The sequence below is a fragment of the Mesoplodon mirus genome, assembly GCF_964341445.2.
Source record: "Mesoplodon mirus genome assembly, chromosome: 11".
Classification (NCBI taxonomy): domain Eukaryota; kingdom Metazoa; phylum Chordata; class Mammalia; order Artiodactyla; family Ziphiidae; genus Mesoplodon; species Mesoplodon mirus.
The window spans coordinates 73894389-73913934 of NC_138987.1; the positions used below are offsets into that span (position 1 = coordinate 73894389).

The 19546-nt window shown below is 37.4% G+C and overlaps 1 protein-coding gene across 2 annotated transcripts in view; it reads right to left on the reverse strand.

The window, feature by feature from the left end:
* Positions 1 to 9596: 9596 nt before the first annotated feature.
* Positions 9597 to 19546, reverse strand: part of ZFC3H1 (zinc finger C3H1-type containing) — a 49226-nt gene continuing 39276 nt past the window's right edge. For both annotated transcript variants that reach the window (XM_082637077.1, XM_082637076.1), the window contains exons 28-35: positions 15887 to 15997; positions 15512 to 15616; positions 15215 to 15380; positions 13991 to 14091; positions 11608 to 11709; positions 10931 to 10970; positions 10613 to 10675; positions 9597 to 10483 (exon numbers count right to left, since the gene is read on the reverse strand). In XM_082637077.1, coding sequence (XP_082493203.1) covers positions 10346 to 10483; positions 10613 to 10675; positions 10931 to 10970; positions 11608 to 11709; positions 13991 to 14091; positions 15215 to 15380; positions 15512 to 15616; positions 15887 to 15997 — 826 coding nt within the window. In that variant the 3' untranslated portion in view covers positions 9597 to 10345. The remainder of the gene's footprint in view (positions 10484 to 10612; positions 10676 to 10930; positions 10971 to 11607; positions 11710 to 13990; positions 14092 to 15214; positions 15381 to 15511; positions 15617 to 15886; positions 15998 to 19546) is intronic.

A 19546-nucleotide genomic window follows, 5' to 3' on the forward strand; every position in this document is an offset into this window, starting at 1 on the left:
GAAGGGAGAGAGGCTAGAGATTGAGTTCAATCACCAATGGCCAGTGATTTAATCAATCAGCCTGTGTAATGAAGCTTCCATAAAAATCCAAAAGGTTGGGGTTCAGAGAGCTTCCAGGTTGGTGGACATGTGGAGATCTGGGGAGAGGGTCTGGAGAGGGCATGCAAACTCAGAGCCCTTTCCACATACCTTGCCCTATGCATCTCTTCCACCTGGCTGTTTCTGAGTTATATCCTTTTATAATAAACCAGTCATCTAGTAAGTAAAATGTTTCTCTGGGTTCTGTTAGTCACTCTAGCAAATGTATTGAACTCCAGGAGCGGGTCTTTGGAACATTCCACCCATAGCCAATTTGTCAGAAGCACAGGTAACAACTTGCATATGTACCACATCTTCCTTATCCATTCATCTGTTGATGGGCTCTTAGATTGTCTCCGTATCTTGGCTATCGTAATTAATGCTGCAATGAACATAAGGGTGTATATATCTTTTCAAATTAGTGTTTTTGTTTTCTTTGAATAAATACCCAGAAGTGGAATTGCTGGATTATATAGTTCTATTTTTAACATTTTGAGGAACTTTCACAGTGGCTGCACCAATTTACATTCTCACTAACAGCCCATGAGGGTTCCCTTTTGTCCACATCCTCGCCAACATTTCTTTCTTTTTTTCTTTTTTTCTTTTTTTTTTTTTGCGGTACGCAGGGATCTTATCAAAACGTAGACTCCAGTTCAGTAGGTCTGGAGTGGGGCCTGAGATTCTGCATGTCTAACAAGCTTCCAGATGTTCCTGATGCTGTAGATCTAGAATCACACTGAGGAGAAAAGGCCTAGTTCATTGTAATCTCTTTAGTACATTTCCCACAGTAGGGAATTTCCAACTTTTTAAAAGCCATAGTTTCCTTTCATCTCTTTGCAAGTGTTATACCCGTCTGTCAGCACCATTTTGTTTCCAAACCTTCAATGGAACTTTATTTGCCAAATAAATATAGGTCCAAACTAGCTTGATATTTTATATATATCTATCATAACTTACTTGATTACTCCACTTTCTTTGTCCCAACTTGTTCTTCGGGTCTTAATTACTCTCGGCAATTGAAAGTAATTAGACCCCCCAACCACAAGCCTTCTCTAGTTATACTGAAATGCTGCCCTAACCCACATTTCTGAGGCTTCTTCCCTCAAACTGCTTCTATAATCTCACATCTGCTACGGAAGGCTAATGCTATTGAGTATTTAGTGTTCCAGGCACTGGCCTAAGCCCTTAACCTGTATGATCATATTATCCTGACAACCTCAAATAAGATATATAAATGCTAGTTTTAATCTCCTCTTATACAAGAAATGTTGGCTTAGAGGAGTGAACTTTCCCAAGGCTATGTAGCCAGGCGTTGAACGCAAATTAAAGAGACCTTAAGCATTATTGCGATAGTTGTCTCTGAATTTTCAGTCTTCTCTTCTCAGCCCCACCCCCTACATATCTAAATATGCAACTTTCTCACTTTCCATTCTTCCATACCTCTCAACAAGTTACTACTTAAGTTGCTTAATTCATGCAGCTCTAAGAACATACTCCATCTTCTGTCTTTAGTGTCTTAATCAGTGATGCAACTTAATGATCTTCAGACATAGGTCCACAAATGTTAACTGATTTTGGTTAACTTACTGTTTTGTCAGAAGACAACTCTACTGAATCTCAGAAGCTCAATTTAAAAAAAGGTATGTGGGGCAGGTGGAGGTGGTGATGAGAATAAAAAATTTTTAATACCTGAAAAATCTAGGGGTATCTGATTTCAGACACAGTGAATCCTGCTAGCACCAGAATATCTCTTTCCCCATCTCAGTTCCGTTTTCCTCCTGGACCTCATTCCCAATGGGCTTTCACATTGCTTCTGAAGTAGTTCCAGGCTGCCAGTTCCAGGTTTACGTTCTACTAGTTTAGTAACAACAACAACAAAAAAAAGAGCCTCCTTCTCAATAATTCCCCCAAAGGCCCCAGGATTGCTTCTCAGTGAACCAACTTAAGTCACTTTAGAGGTTGTAGGTTTCCAACTAAGGGCATGCACTGTGTCTCAGTTGAGTTACTTAACCTCTTGTGACTCAGTTTATCATCTATAAAATGGGGATTTTAACGATATCTCATAGGGCTGATATAAGAATTTAAATAAGTTAATCAAACTCAAGCACTTAGAACAGTGTCTGATATAGACTAAGGCCTCTCAACTAAGCATTAGTTATTAAATGCCCATCCCTGAACCTACTTTAATCAGCTAAGTCTGGGAAATGTGCTTTCTGTTTTCCTATTCCAAACTAAAGATTTATAGAGTAGGATTATAAAACTGGAAGGGATTTTAGTGGTTCACCATTAGTTTTATTTAGAGATCAGAACTAGGTTCAAGCCACTAACCTCATTCTATAGTCTGTTTACTCTAATTTGATGGTGTGGGAGAGATGTTTAGCTGTCCCCAAATACGTATTCTATGCTTCATCCTTGAATTTTTGCTGTCCACATAGCCACCTAAATAAAGACTACATTCCCCAGCACCCCTTGCAGTGGCCAAATGTCAGAAGAACGGGACAAAAGTGGATATGGTTATATTTAACTTCTATGAAGTACTCTTAAGAGAGAAGGTTTGTCTTTCTCCTTGTTTTTCCTTCCTGCTAAACAGAATGTGAACAAAAGCCCTGGGACTGGAAAAGCCAACTTGAACCATCAGGACCACGACACTGCTCTGTGCAATTCAGAAAAAGGCCCACCCTCCCCGTAGAAGTTGGGGTCCAGGTGGGCCCTTTTTGTGAATTAGAAAAAGACCCTCCTTCCTCCAGACCGACTCAACCAGTGCCCTAGGATGCTTGATAAGCTAGCCGAGCATGGGCTTTGACCATGTTCAGGACATGACAACCAGAACCATATGTGGCAGCTCTCTTGGGAATGGTGATCACATAAGACAGCAACAAGACAGAAGGTGCCTAGACCCTCTATCACCAGGGAGTGCCACATTGCCTGGATTTTTACTTAAGAAACTTTTCTTCCTTCCTTCCTTCCTTCCTGCCACATTGCCTAGATTTTTACTTGAGAAATTTTCTTCCTTCCTTCCTCTTCCTTCCTCCCTTCCTTTCCTCATTCCTCTTTTTTTTTTCCTCTTTTTTGTATTTATAGCCAATTTAAATTTTTATTTTTAATTTTTTGCATTTTATTTTTTTAATAGTTGATTTACAATGTTGTGTTAGTTTCAGGTGTATAGCACAGTGATTCAGTTAAATATCTATACATATACATATTCTTTTTTAGATTCTTTTCCCTTATAGGTTATTACAAAATATTGAGTACAGTTCCCTATATTATACAGTAGGTCCTTGTTGGTTACCTAAGCCACTGCTATTTTCATTTGCCAGTCCTAACATAGGAGGCTCATTTACAATATACTGGAAGCCCTGGATTTTACTCTTTTACTCTTGGCTATTTCTACTCAGACTCTCCTCTCCCACCCCCTGCTAGATCACATTGCTTTTATTCGGTACTGCATTAATCAGTCACCAAAAGTCAATGCTGCCAATTACCTCCTGCTTTACTTTCTGTGATTTTTTATCTTTTTCCACCACTGGGACCAGAGCTCCCACCAGATTTGGCCTCATTACAATAAAAAGTAAAATCATAGTTAAAAATAAGGCAATTCTCTACTCTTAAGATTATGTTCCTGGAGGGCTGTCTTCCAGCTTGGGGATCATGCAAACTTTATGCAATTTCTCTTGCTTGATTAGGTCATTTTATTACTTTTGCCTGGAAGCATAAGTAAACATAAATTGGTCAATACTGCCATGCCCTTTATAAGCAATTCCAATAAAAAGTATGGAAAGTGGCTTGGATTACTGGCTACTCTGCACTTAAACGAGCAACGAATGCTCTTTCTAGATCCATGAACACGTGAACACTGAGTTCCGAATTAAGGAGTGGTCTTTATCCTCCATGACACCATAAAAAGAGCCCACCCAACATGCTGAGAATCCTCAGACTTGAAAAATAGAGTCTTCATATAGACCCTTTTGACTTAAAAGTTAAGACCATCTGCTAACGGATTGTCTTACCTGTTATTTTAGGCAATAACATCAGGAATGAACCACTGAATTTAGATGGCAGTGATCTCTGTTGTGTTTTTTAATTAGACAGCAATTAACTCATGCTTAACTATTGGTAGAGTCATATGCTACAACTGATGGCAATGAAACTATGTCCAAAAAAAGCAAATTGGGGCCTCCCTGGCGGCGCAGTGGTTGAGAGTCCGCCTGCCGATGCAGGGGATACGGGTTCGTGCCCCGGTCTGGGAGGATCCCATATGCCGCGGAGCGGCTGGGCCCGTGAGCCATGGCCGCTGGGCCTGCGCGTCCGGAGCCTGTGCTCCGCAACGGGAGAGGCCACAACAGTGAGAGGCCCGCATACCGCAAAAAGAAAAAAAAAAAAAAAAAAAAAGCAAATTGTTATTTTATAGCATCTCTTTGCCCTCAAAATTTTGGAAAATGATCCCAAACTCAAAGTATTATTTATTTTTTAAAGATAATTTCTATTATATGATCTCTCAACACCCCTGAGGTAAGTACTCATATTTCCATATTTTGTATATGTAGAAACAGACAAGAAGCAATGAAATGTCCTGTCATGATTACACAGCTAGTGGGAGCTAAATCTAATATCCAGATCTTTTAGATATGCTTTTTTCATTACTCAACAAATGGTTCACACTCCTCTATTTCTTTGTAGCTCCATTTCAACCAGCATAAAGTGCCAAATATATCCACAGGCAGTCTCATAATTTTGACTGTAGGATGTGCCAAGCTGAGTGTTTGTTTTGGCCTTGGCAGAAGATGTCCTGATTACCTCCATTAATGCAAACAGCTCACCAACTCCTCTATCACCCTTCCTAATTGGTTCAGCTCCCTTAGGCTGCTGGCTATTATTCTCTTTCATAAGTCTTATATCACTAGGTAAGAACATTTGCAAGATTTAATTTGCTTGATAGACCAAACAACATTGTAAACCCACCTTTGATCTTGGCTGAATTGATATTCAATCTTGAAGCTTTAAAATAACCAAGTAAAGGACAAATGCAGTATATTCTCTTTTAGAACAGCTGTGCAAATAGCTTTCATGTTTGGATTCAGGCTTTCACTTAATTCATTGATGATGCCCTTGAAGAATCATATTTGTTTCTGTTTTGGGTGGGCTCCAAAACTTACTAAAAAGCTTTGCATAAAAGCAAAATATTCCTAATTCTATGTGGTAGCTGTGATACAGCAGACTTTTTTTTTTTTGTGGTACACGGGCCTCTCACTGTTGTGGCCTCTCCTGTTGCGGAGCACAGGCTCCGGACGCGCAGGCTTAGCGGCCATGGCTCACGGGCCCAGCCGCTCCGCAGCATGTGGGATCTTCCCGGACCGGGGCACGAACCCGTGTCCCCTGCGTCGGCAGGCGGACTCCCAACCACTGCGCCACCAGGGAAGCCCCAGACTTACATTCTTAACAGTCTATTCACTGTCTTCTATGCAGTTGTGTCTTTAAACTGGAGGAAAAAATTCAGACCCACCAGCACTCGCCGTAAAGTCACATCACTTAAGACCAATCAAATTGGCCTTGAATATTTCAGATCTTCTGCTTTCTTGTTGAAAACAGGAAGCATATATTCCTTTTAAGTTCATGCAAAATTTTTTGCTCCCCAAGTGAATTATTTTATTCCTGGCATTACTGAGTTCCACGTCAATTGAAATATTTTTGGAATTGGGCTAAAATATGTCATTTGGAAAAATCAGTTTAAAGCACTGAAGACTGGGCCATCTCCAGGTAGTTCTTCTATATAAATAGAAAAATAACCATGATTCATAAGAGTCACACAATATACCTTATAGCCTTGGCTGGGAATGAAACAGGGCTCTGCAAGTTGCAGATATTAGTAAATGTTCAAAGTAGCATTTTATTCATACATTACCCAAAGTTAGGGAAAAAAGAAAGGAAAAAACTAGTAGCAGCAGTTGTAACTCCAATTTGACTTTCTATGTCAAGGCTTTTTAAATTGGGCCTGATAAGATTGACCCCTACTCAATCATGCTCATATGGATTTAGAAGCACAATATGCCTCAAGAGGTCTCTCTTCTGGACCCGTGTGGCTGCTGTGGAGTTTCACATGTCTTACAATGTCATCATGTCTAACAAACTGTCGGTTGTGCACAAATTAGCACAAAGCCAGAGAAGCTTTTTAGAAGGTTTTTAGGAGGAGCTTCAAGATGGCGGAAGAGTAAGACGTCAAGATCACCTTCCTCCCCACAAATACCTTAGGTTTTTAAAAATCCACAGGTTTTTAAACAGTGCAAATCATCCTACAGCATTTAGGTGTAAGTGCCACATAATTTTTGAAAATAGTATTACCTGCCTCAAGTTTTCATCCTTCTATTTTATGACTTAGCCAATAATCCACTTCTATCTGGGAAGACTTTCCCAACCTCCAACCCCAAATTTGGAGCCCCTTGGAAATGCTTCCTTGGCATATACTCTTCTGTTCTGTTAGACTAAGGGACCTCTATTCATCCTTGTGTTGAGAGTGTCTTAGCACAGGGCTCAAATTGATTCTGGAATGAAAAAATGCCTGACTCTCCACTATGGGGCCTCTGAAAACATGTTGTTGGGTCCCTCTTTTCAAGGTCACTGAATGAAAAGTGGAAACAAATTCAATAGCCATTTCACCATCTATGAAAGACAGACACAGCTTTCTATTACCTACCTCAAAGATGTCAGAGAGAAAAAAATGAAAAGCTCTTTTCACATTTAATGCAGATATCTCAATCAAGTAGTACTCAAAAAGTATCACCTAACGATTACTGAGGAAAGGCTATGTGAGTGGTGGTGGAAGATGGGAATGAGAGTAGGGTGGGGCCACACACCCTTAGGTGGCTGTTCACTGGCCCCTGAAACAGTGAGCACACAACTGAAGAACACCTGCAGAAAGTGAGGGCATTTTTTGGTGGCATATGGAATAGAGCCCTAAAAAAATTTCTTTTAATTAAAAAAAAAAAACACCTCTTTTTCAGCTCAGCTCTATGACCTACATTAAAAAGTACCATGACTTGAAAAGATAAAGATAGAGACCCAATTGTGAAATTGTGAAGGACAAAAAAGAATATAAAAAATGTTCCTTAGAAGCCTATCTTTTCTTGAAAAGCTCTTGTTCCAAAATGCTCTGTATGATGACTGTTAATTTGTACTGAGGGGCAATGATACATTTGCAGGCATAATCCCCAAACCTGCAAGGTCACTAAAATCATATTTCCCCATTCTTCCCTCGCACTAATGTTAACAGAGAGATATGAAAGCAGACTTAAGGAAATTATGACCTATCTGTGAAAACATGACAGCTTTAAGCAAGAATATTGGTCCTGCTTTGTATTATAGCCACATGTTCCTACTTTTTCAACAACCTTGAAAAATAAATATTTAAACTCCAATCTTCAATAAAGTCCCTCTACATTTGTTGTCAGCTTTTGCTTGTCTGCTTAGTGCCTTTAGTTCTTAGATGTTGCACCTGGAGATTCTTGCTTGCTTTATGATGTAGGTTTATATGCCCTTTAATTGAAAGCAAACCGCCTTAGATAAGCCAGTGACAACAATGTTACAAGGTCCACTTTCCGTTAAAAGGCAAATAGAAATATTAGGCTGTTCTCTAAAATGAAGAAAAACACATAAAAATACACCGCAATCTGCCACACCACTTCCTTTATTGGAGATAAAACCCCATAGCCTAAAATGCCTCTTTTGTGTTTTCCCCCCCACAGGAGTGGGAGAGTTTAAGGAACTGCAGTTCTCAATGACCAATCTTTTCTCACTGTATAACATTTCTTTGCCCAAAGAAAGACTTTAGTCATAATGTTAAATATTATATTCATGTTACTACAATAACTATCAACTTTCACCCCAAGTTCTAATATTCTAATTATTACTTGTTCAAAGTACTTCATTAAAAAGAAAGTAGGGCTTCCCTGGTGGCGCAGTGGTTGAGAGTCCGCCTGCCGATGCAGGGGACACGGGTTCGTGCCCCGATCCCGGAAGATCCCACATGCCGCGGAGCGGCTGGGCCCGCGAGCCATGGCCGCGGAGCCTGTGTGTCCGGAGCCTGTGCTCCGCAACGGGAGAGGCCACAGCAGTGAGAGGCCCGCGTACAGCAAAAAAAAAAAAAAAAAAAAAAAAGAAAGTAAAAGTGAATATGGAAGGATGACAGGAACATATACCTCACTCGTAAGCAGTGCTTGCTATTCTTTTGTGGAGGTTAAAGTGAGTCTGTAAAATGACAGGAAGAAAAGGTGACATTATCTCTAAGGCAATATAATTTCTATAAGATAGCTTCATGATTTTAAGTAGCAATACGACAACTGATCAGAAAGGAAACAGCTGCTTAACATATGCTAAGGCCTCTGCCTGCATGACTGTGAGCATGTGAACTGGGACCTCTGGAGTTGTTACAATGTACAGCCTGCATGGCTGGATCTTGCAGTTGCATTCTTTTTTTTAAAAAGAGACAAACGTTACTGCTGATGGAATTGTTAATGCAACAAATGGTAGGTTTTAGAATTTACAAAAGTTCAAAATTCAGCAGTCTCCAAAAAACTACTGAGACATTTCAATTAATACCAAAAATATTACACTATGGGGAGACAGACTGGAAATATTTTTCCAAGCACCTAACAGTGGTTTTCAAATAATCAGGGAAGGAAAAGCTTTCAAGGTTGAATAATTAAATGCATACAATGGAGGAATACCCCTCTGGGATTACTATCTTCCACCCAAGTTTCTTTGGTTTTAGATAAAAACCATACAGCCTCTTTTTGGTTTAATGAAAGACCCTAGACAAATGGGCTCTGTTCTTGACCTCACCACACAGCACTTACTAGCCAAATATGCACTGTCTGGTAGGCACATTAGTAGAGCATCAAAACATGGCTTTATTTTAACTAAGCATTATAAAAATGTACAGATGTACAAATTTGCCTAGTATTTCATGGGGCTGTTGCTCTGTCTTCAACAATTAGATTGCATTGTAGCTGTAAGACCAGATTTGTGGCAGTGTGTGTGTCATTAACAATTTTTCTACCAAGCGCAAATAACCCACTACAGACTGAAAACAAAACAAAACAAAGCAAAACAAAAACAAAGTCACCTTTACATTTGGTCATATTGATATTCAATGTAAGACCGCATGTCGCTAAGCAAATCATTCAAACGATAGTTGGGAGATACTTTCTAAACACCGTGGTCGTAAGAACAAGGAATTTAATGATAGTGCAAGCCTATCTGTTCATTGTCCTCAAAATAGAACATGACCCATCTTCTCGTGAATTTAAAAAGACACTGGAATGTTTTTATGGGAAAGCAGTTCAAAGTAAAAAGTACTGATATAGTTATAGTGAATATCCATATCTCCTACTTCAACCCTTTCCCACCGGAATGTGAAAAGTGAATAAAGACAGCAACATTTTTCAAAAAGTTAACTTATATTAAAAATATTTTATAAACAATTTTAATACTACAAAGTAGTATTGCAATACAAAGCAGTTCAAATATTAACTGTTCTTTAAACTGTTAAACTTTATTATAAATTAAAATTTCTTTACAAAAAAAATTGCACATAATATTTGACCACTCTTAGGTTCTGATGCACTGGCATTTGCAATAGTTTCTTTAATCTTCAAGTTAAACAGTCTCGGCAAGGAGTCCAGAACGTAGAAAGGGCAATAAACAACCCTGTTAGAGCATTCAAGTGCAACTAGCAGACTTGTGGCCATGGCAGTTACACTTTCCTTAAGATGGACTGCTTAAGTTTTAAATCCTGAAATGAAGAATCTCAAAAGGTTTAAAGAGGAAAAACTAAAAGGGACTGCCGGCTTTTTACTGTAAACACAGCCCTGGAAATTAAATCCCAAACAAGAATCTCTCAGGCATCAGAGAGTGTCAAGTGAATCAGGAATAGCACAACATAAAGGAAGGGGGAAAAGTAAAAAATAAAAACAAAAACAAAGCAAAATGAAAATAAATGTCAGTCACTTTGAGGAACTATACTTACGTACATGATGTTATGAGAATCTGGCAGGGCCTAGAAGCAGGCCAAACAGGAAGTTCATTTATCCAAGCGAAGAGGGTCATGTTCATTGCTTCCGGTTTTGAGGATAGGATATTGTAGGGGACTTGATATGATCAGTAATGCTTGTCTGCCTTACACAGACCTTAGCCAGGGATCAGCCTAATCTTGAAGGATCATTCAAATAATTTTTGGCAATAATTATAAGGACTTAGAACTGACTGCACCCAGTGTTCAGTGATTCTTGCTTTCTGTTTTGTAACTGTTTAAATTTAAGAGCTCATTTAGGCTGACTCCAATCTCTTGGCACTTGGAAACTAGTTTTCTCAGGTTATCAGTTTTACCTCCTTCTGATGCTTCAAACAAGAGTTGCTGTAAAAGACAGGGAAGCATAGAAGTAAGACTTAGCTAGATTTTGAGCATTACCACATCAATGGATATGGCACATGCAGAAAATTAATAGGAAAACTTCAAGATGAAATAAAAGATAAAAAGCATTACATCTTTCCACAGTGATGCACAAAGAGGTAACTTCTGTAAGGCTCTCTGATATAAACGGTGGACCTATAAGATAGATATATATACAATTCCATCAGGAAATGTGGTGGAAAACACCTTCATAATCCTAACTATTTGAATGGTACAACAACATTCAAGACAACATGGTTATGCTGGATTTTGGAGTTTTCAAACATTTAGAGTTCTTAGGATGTTAACTTCTATGCTTTAATCCTTTTAAATTGAGAAGTCAACAAAAAGGGCAGAATAGCTATTCAAAAAAAAAAAAAGCAACCCATCTGATAGTCAATCATGGCTTACCTCTCTTTGTCCCTTTAGAACAATCTCAGCAGCAATGGCTCTAAGGAAAAAAAAAAAAGGAATATAGAAAAGGGAAAAGAAAAATTTATATATCTTTGAACAAAATGAGATACTACCACTGGCAGAATACTGACTGTGGGAATCTGAGTACAAAACTTCCTGAAAGTAACAGGCTAAATTTCCAAGGAGGGTAACCTATAGTGAAAAGAAAAATTCAACAATTTTTATCAACTTTACAATAATAAAGCAGGCCAGTGTTTTGAACATAAATAACGTTCATGAAAAATATTCATAATTACTAGTAAAAAAAAATACTTGGCACTAACACCTTTAAAAGAAAGAAGACATCAGATTATAATAGGGGAAAACCCCGCATTTCAAAAGAGATAGTCTTAATATGTGTATAGCAGATCTGTTTGTTTGATAACAGTATTGTTATCTGTATGTTCTCCTTCAAGGAAAATTAAAACTATCCATTTTACTTTTAGAGGCAATTGTTAATGAGCACTCCTTCACTCTTGGTATAAAACCTCAGCAAGTGCCAAAAACAAATCTAAATTAGAAGAGAGATCTCTCCAGGGGGAAACAATAGATGTCATTTCAGATTTACCTGTCTGGAGCAAACCTTATAAATAAAAGCAATAGCTATAAAAACATGTACATGATTGTTGCATTACATTTTCCAGGTGGCCAGGCATGTTGGGATATTATATGTAAACATCTTGGCTTGAAGTTTCAGAATCTGAACATTGCTTTCTTCCCATTCATGTTGAAGTAGCCTGTAAAGTACATTCAGGAAAATGAACAAAAGCATTGCAAGTATAGGGAACTCCAAATGAGCTCTATGAGCAGAATGTTCGATGAAGCATAATTTTTGGTCAGTTAAATTCTATCAAGACTATTCAGCAGGTATTTGTAGAATGCCTCTTACAAAAATTACCCTGGGAAAGAAACATGCAAACTAGCAAAAGGTCCAGTCAAGACCAGTACCATCTTCAACAAACTAAAATAAGGCTGACGTATTCTTATAGGATACTAAAGCATTCTCTCCAAATTACACTCCACATTCCCCCTCCCCGTAAATTTTCTAAAATAATGAATTGATATATTAGTGCAATTTCTTGGTATTTTTCTTTCTTTATTAAACACAGTATACTTAATTGTGAATGTTTCTTGAGCTAAAATGTAGTAAGTACAGTGACTAATTATTAAGTTCTCTATTCTGAAAAAAAAAGGACAAGGATGACCTTAAGGAAATAAGAAGTATCAAAAGTGGAACTTTACCAACAAAACCAACAATTAAACTACCTATATTCCAAAATGCCTATCATTATAGAAACTACTCAAAACATCAGCACATTTTCTATTTCACATGTTTTATCAAAGGTGATGTTTTATAATACAAATTTCTATAATTAACTTTGGCAGATTAGCATGCTTACTAAAAATTTTTATTATAAAACGCTATGGCATTATTTTGTTACTCTTATCACATTCTTAGGCCTTTGAATTTTTTTCAGTCTCTTATATCATTTTCCTACATACATGCTAAGTGGAATGTAAATGCTCTAGAACACAAAGGAATATCTGATAACTATTTTAGGCACCTTATAATCCATAAAACAAACTTAGAAACGTAAGACACAACTGATGCAGTGGAAATGACAGCACAAGTAGAAGCCAAAGCTTTAGTATGCAGTGTACCTTTTTGAATCAAAAAGCACAATTCCTGAAGGTTGAAATGGGTTTTACTCTATCAGAGCAGAAAAACTACAAAGAAATGCTCTAAAAAAAATATTCTAATTCAACGTATGAAATGCCTGGATAAGTGTTTCCCAAATGTAGTTTGAGGGCTCTAGCTCAGGAATCTGCATTTTAAATAACTATCCCAGGAGATTCTGATGCATGCTAATATTTGAGAATGACTGACGTATATGAAAAGAAGTCATAGTAGGACTTCCCTAGTGGCGCCTGCCAATGCAGGGGAAACGGGTTCGAGCCCTTGTCCGGGAAGATCCCACATGCCGCGGAGCAACTAATCCCACGTGCCATAGCTACTGAGCCTGCGCTCTAGAGCCCGTGAGGCACAACTACTGAGCCCGTGTGCCACAACTACTGAAGCCCACGTGCCACAACTACTGAAGCCCACATGCCACAACTACTGAAGCCCGGAGGCCTAGAGCCCATACTCTGCAACAAGAGAAGCCACTGCAATGAGAAGCCCGCAAACCACAAGGAGTAGCCCCTGCTCGCCGCAACTAGAGAAATCCCACACACAGCAGTGACGACCCAATGCAGCCAAGAATAAATAAAAAATAAAATAAATTAATTAAAAAAAAAAAAAATAGTCGGGACTTCCCTGGTAGCACAGTGGTTAAGAATCCGCCTGCCAATGCAGGCGACACGGGTTCGAGCCCTGGTCCGGGGAGATCCCACATGCCGCGGAGCAACTAAGCCCGTGCGCCACAACTGTTGAGCCTGCGCTCAAGAGCCCACAAGCCACAACTACTGAGCCTGCGTGTCGCAACTACTGAAGCCCACGCGCATAGAGCCTGTACTCGGAAACAAGAGAAGTCACCGCAATGAGAAGCCCACGCACCGAAATGAAGAGTAGCCCCCGCTCGCCGCAACTAGGGAAAGCCCGCATGCAGCAGCAAAGACCCAACGCAGCCAAAAAAAAAAAAAAAAAAAGTCATAGTAACCAAAATATACATGGGTGGCTGCTTATCTCTTTAACACTTAAAAACCTCTTAAGTAATATTCCTTTGCTGCATAAAACATGCTCTGTGCTTATAATGCATGTACTACAGACAGATGGTATGCGCTTAGGGGACACAGGTGAACTTTACTTGAATTATATGCCCCCTTATAATCTGCAGTTTTCTGAAGTGACTAGATCTCCACACTGACTTTTACACGAATAGTTACATATTGCTTAACAGCTTTGAAATTAAAGTGGAAATGAGGCAATAGCCAAAGAGCAGACTATTAGCAAGTTTTCAAGAATAATTTTATATGAAGAGCCTATACAATTGAGCTGAGAATTTTATTTTTTCTTACCTCAGTGCAAGTCCAGAATTAGTTGGCATAATTGAGCAAAACCGTTCCAAGGTTTTGGAATGCTGGGTCTTTGGAATACAGCTCAAATAAAAGAAAATAACCTGTGAAGGTTGGGGAGGTGGGGAAAGGAATACAACAAAATGTGAAATCCAGTTACCTATGTGTTTTAATGAGAAAACCAAAATGGTCTTTAAGACATGAAGGTATAAATTATAACAATGTATGATGCTGTGAGTTATAGTTCCTGCCATTAATTATATTAGTGACTTTCCAAATATGAATTAGGAAATATGGTCTAGTGATGAGAGCCATGGACTGAGAACACTGACAAGAAGCCAGGAGTCCGGGTTTTCATTCCTGAGTCTACCTTTACTTGCTGTATAGCTGGGCAAGTCATAGGGCTAATAATACCTGCCACATCTTGCTCATGGAATGCCCGTGTGTAAATGACTTAATGTCCATAAAGTGGTTTGAGATCCTGGGATAAAGAATGGCATAGAAGTACAAAGCATAATAATTGGTTATCCCGGTAACAACAAAACCACCCCACCAAAAAAATAAATAAATAAAACACAGAGATGTTTTTGTCTATACTGAGCTTTAGTAGGAGCTTTTAGCTTACATGCACTGAATAAAAGGGGTCTCTGAAAATAAACCAATTTTTTAAAAACCCTTTGCTTCACTGCCTGTAAGAAGATGACCTTATAAATATATCACTATCCAGATTCTACTCTTAAAATTCCAAACAGCATCTGATTTCAGCTTTCTTATGTCCTATGAATAGCTATATCTGCTTGACGAAATACTGATAAAAAGAGCAGCTACAACATGTAAGCACATTCTTACTTATTTTGAAGTTATGGAATTTTTCATTCAGTAAAATGTCCAATTACTCAAGCAAAACATTACTGACATTATTACAATTACTTCTTTTGATCTCTCTTCTTTAATATGTATTAAACTTTAACATGTCTTCACTTTTGCTTCAATGCTAAATTTTCTTAAATAGAAGATAATCAATATGCACATTTTATCTTAACTGAAGTTTAAAGGGCTCTGTGCCTAGATTTTGAAGAGATAAATAGAAAACATGGTCAAGAACAACAGTAAATGCTAGTAAAGTGGTCCTAGGAAAATCTCTCGATATTAAACAGGAGTTTTGCTATCATTTAAGTCCCCTACTTTTGTATAAATATCTAAAGAAAATAAGTTTTAAATTCTTACCCTATTATGAAATTCATAGTTGGACCAATAATCAGCACTGCTAAAAGGAATGGGGTATCGGGCAGGGACTGTAACCAAACATCTATTCACTAAATCAGTAAAAAATCTGAATTCCTGGACTTTGTTTCTGGATCCAGCAGCTCTATTATTGGCAAAGACAAGATAACTGCCAAAAGAAAAACATCATAATTTAGAATAATTAAGCCAGTAGTTCCCTAACAAGAAAGCTCATCACCCCTTCCCCAACCATATCCCCTTATTTCAAATCCCATTCTTATTAAGAGGAATTAAACTTACTCCAGCCAAATCTTCTGTACTATATCAGAGTTCATGGCCACCCCTAACGCTGCCTCATATGCCTCCACTGTCTCTTTAATACTTGATTGAAGAGGATGACAAAGGCTGTTTAAAAAAATGAAGGAAAACATTGTATGTCTACAGCTCAATTCGATCAGATAAAGGAATGACAAAGTATAAACATTAGAGATATTATTACAATAGAATCCTTCTTTTGATCTTTCTTTTTTTAGTAACGTATAAACCTTAGCATCCCTTAAATTTTGCTTCAATGACTTTAGCAACAGGTTAATTTTAACACAGTGTAATTCAGTAATAAATAACAAATACAAGCCTAGTATGCAACATTTCTCTCCACAGTAGATAATGTCTCACCAGTATATCAGCCACAAATAAGGAACTTGGTGGTTAAACATTTCATCATCAAAATTTTCTTTACATAAACGGGCTGGAATATCAAGTGGTCCTGGGATATTTAAGAGATACCTGAGGAAAAAAATGTTTGAAATTATGCCTATGTACACATGGATTACTAATGCTTTTTTAAAAAAAGATCCTGTTTCAACTAAAACTTCCTTGAAATATTTTTATACGGTAATGAGACTTTATTTTCATGTGTATATGATACTGCTTTGGTCACATCTCTAGCATCATATATTTATTATCTTATACCTACTTGAATAACTCTTCTAAAATGAATTTTTAAAATTTTATAGTCCAAATTAAACAAACCACCATAATCATCTAATGAAACCTAATTAAAAACAGAGAACAAACGAGACTACCAAGTATCTAAAATTTTCCCACAAAATCTGTACTTCCTTGAAAAAAAAAATTCTTTATAAAACTTGATATCTGAAAACAATTTCTCCCTCACATACACACAAATACCACTCTACGTTTAATTTTAGACATGATATAAAAGCGTATTCTACAACATATTGGCCCATAAGGCACTTGTCAAAAAGAGGTCTATGATCAAAAAAGATTGAGAAATACCGCAAATTAAAGCCCCCTCTTAAAAAGCCACAACACATATTAGGATATTAAAGGCTCTAAGAAGCCAATCAGTAAAAAAAATCTATTTTACTTTGGTAATTCAGGTTTCCAAATATATTTGAATCTGTGTGTATAACATTACCAGCATCTTCAGGAACAATGTTTTTAAGGGAAATACGTTGATTTTTGAAAATGACAACCTGGTATAACTGTTCACAGTGAATTCAGCAATTATTTCAAGGAACTAAGTTTTAATGGATTAGAGAGGCTGTATGGCGGCTGGGGTGGGGGAGGTTGTCTGCTGGGGGCCGTAAGAAAGGGAAGAAATGCTAATTCTAGAAGGCAGATTATCATCCCGACTTGGCCGTAACTAGCTGTATTACCATGAGTTAATCACTTAACTTCTAAGAATATTGACTTTTCTCAACTGAAAACTGCAGTAAGTAAGAAGAGATAGCTTTAAATCTAATCTATGTAAGACTATCCCTACGCCAACTTCAGTAAGGTGAATGAAATCCCCAAGTTAACTTTTATGGTTATCTACTAGTCTTCAAATTGATTTGAAACACACGAAAATTACTCCATATAGATCTTTCTGTCTGTATTTATACTAAATTTTACACATAAAATTTTCCAGTATAGGGGGCTTCCCTGGTGGCACAGTGGTTGAGAGTCTGCCTGCCAATGCAGGGGACACAGGTTCGAGCCCTGGTCTGGGAGGATCCCACATGCCGCGGAGCAACTGGCCCCGTGAGCCACAAATACTCAGACCTGCGCGTCTGGAGCCTGTGCTCCACGAGAGGCCGCGATAGTGAGAGGCCCGCGCACTGCGATGAGGAGTGGCTCCCGCTTGCCGCAACTAGAGAAAGCCCTCACACAGAAACGAAGAGCCAACACAGCCATAAATAAATGAATGAATAAATTAATTAATTAAATTAAAAAAAATTTTTCCAGTATAAAATTTATACTAAATGTTATATAGAAAGAGAAATGACAGACTCTAATTCTAAATAAATATTACAGTTCTACATACTTTGCTTTACAATTTCTACTCATGAAATAAAAAAGTATTTTGAACTTATTAAGAGCACTGACTTCTCCTATTAATGAGCTTCAGCTCTTTTATTTTAAAATTTTAAAAATTTCTATCAATACCAAGTAAGTATGGCAATGCTGAAAACTCTCTCACTTACTGCCATTCTCTTAATATTTGACTCAAAGATTTCCTAAGTTAATAGAAATGCATACTCTGTAAATAAGGACTTCAAATTGTCTAAATAAACTAAGCACAGGATACCTTTTCTTCATAATTCTTGGTGAATTATGAATTATAACTTTACACAAAAAAATTAATAAAGCAAGATGACTTAGCAAATAATGAGAAGATTATTTGGAGGTAGCCCACTTTCACATTTTTATTGTCACTTATTTATTCTGCTTCATTAAGCTGACATCAAGAAGATCTGAAGATCTTTGACCATGGCACAAACTGGCAGCATCTTCTTCAAAGCTAAAACAATTACCTCCATGCTGAAGGGAAGATCAGAACCAGCAAATCTTTAAAAGTCTGGTTCAGCCTTGAATTTATCCTGTGCTTAAGTCTGAGATGTTAAAGCAATCTAATTTAAACAGGGAGAAAGTCAGCATGGGGAAGCTAAACAATCTCTAAATTTCTCATACAACAGTTTAATTTTTCTCTATTAATTTACATTTTAAATTATTCTCTTATAATTAATTATAAGATGTTAATCTATATGTAGCAAAGCAGAAAGACTTTCAGGAAGAGTACTAAAATCACTATGTCAATAAACTGTCTACCTACCATAAGAGGACAGATGTAAAGACTCAAGTCTGGTAAAGAATGGTGACCCAAACTTTTTGCCAAATCTCAAATAAAACTGCCATGTTCACAAAATATTCTAGGGTGGATAGACCACTGACTTAACAAAATGTGGGTTATTTTTGAAAATATGTTTTTATATAACACTGCTATACTGTGGGTGGGTGCAAGGAGGGAGCACCTAAGAAGAGAAAAATGTATGCAAGCATTAGACTTGCATATATAAATCCAAGACTCTATCTTCACTTAGTATTTTCCACAAGAATATTTTTTAAGGAGATATCCAGCTTAGACCTTTCTTCTCTCAGTTCTTCCTAAAATACAATAAAGAAGTATGTCATGACAAATATTTTCCTTTTGATGCTGTTTTACTTAGGATCAGCAAACTACACCTATCTTCATAAATAAACTTTTATTGGAACACAGCCATGCCTATTCATTTATATACTGTCTATGGCTGCTTTCTTGCTACAAAAGCAAGGTTGACTAGTAGTGACAGGCCATATGGCTTGCAAGCCTAAAATATTTACTACCTGGCCCTTAAGGAAAAAAGTTCACTGATCCCTACAGAGAGATGAGGAGGAAGAAGGAAAGAGAACTTTAAAAGCCTCCGAAAAAACCTCACTCTTTACAATCTTCTGTGGCCTCTTATTGTTGTTAGAACAAGAACTCACAGGGAACAAATAAAGGTAGTAAATACAGAACTCTATATAAGCTACTGAGAAAGTGATGGTTGAGAATAGAATTCTCCAAAGTTTCTTACTCAACAACCTTTCAGAAGTTAAAGCAGTTCTCTTCAGAATCTTTTTTTTAAAAGGCATATTATTTACATTCACTTTAAAATCACCAATCCAATAAATTAAAACTCATTTTTTCGAAAATCACTGAGATTGTCTCAGGATAATTTGTTGCTACAGTATTAACTGCTAAAATTAACAATGGCAGTAATTAAAAGAAGCATGAATCACCACGGTGTTAACATAAATTTAGTGTTCTTAATCCAAAGAATGCAAAACATTTTACATCTTGTGTCCATTTTTATTAAATTCTACTGCCCTTATAACAATTCTGTAAGAGGGTATTCAAGTGTCTTAAAAAAAAAATCAGTCTAAAATATAATCAATCCACCAAGAAATTGGTAATCTTTCCACTGAACTACACTATTTCTCATTCCTCTACAAATCAAGAGTTCTACA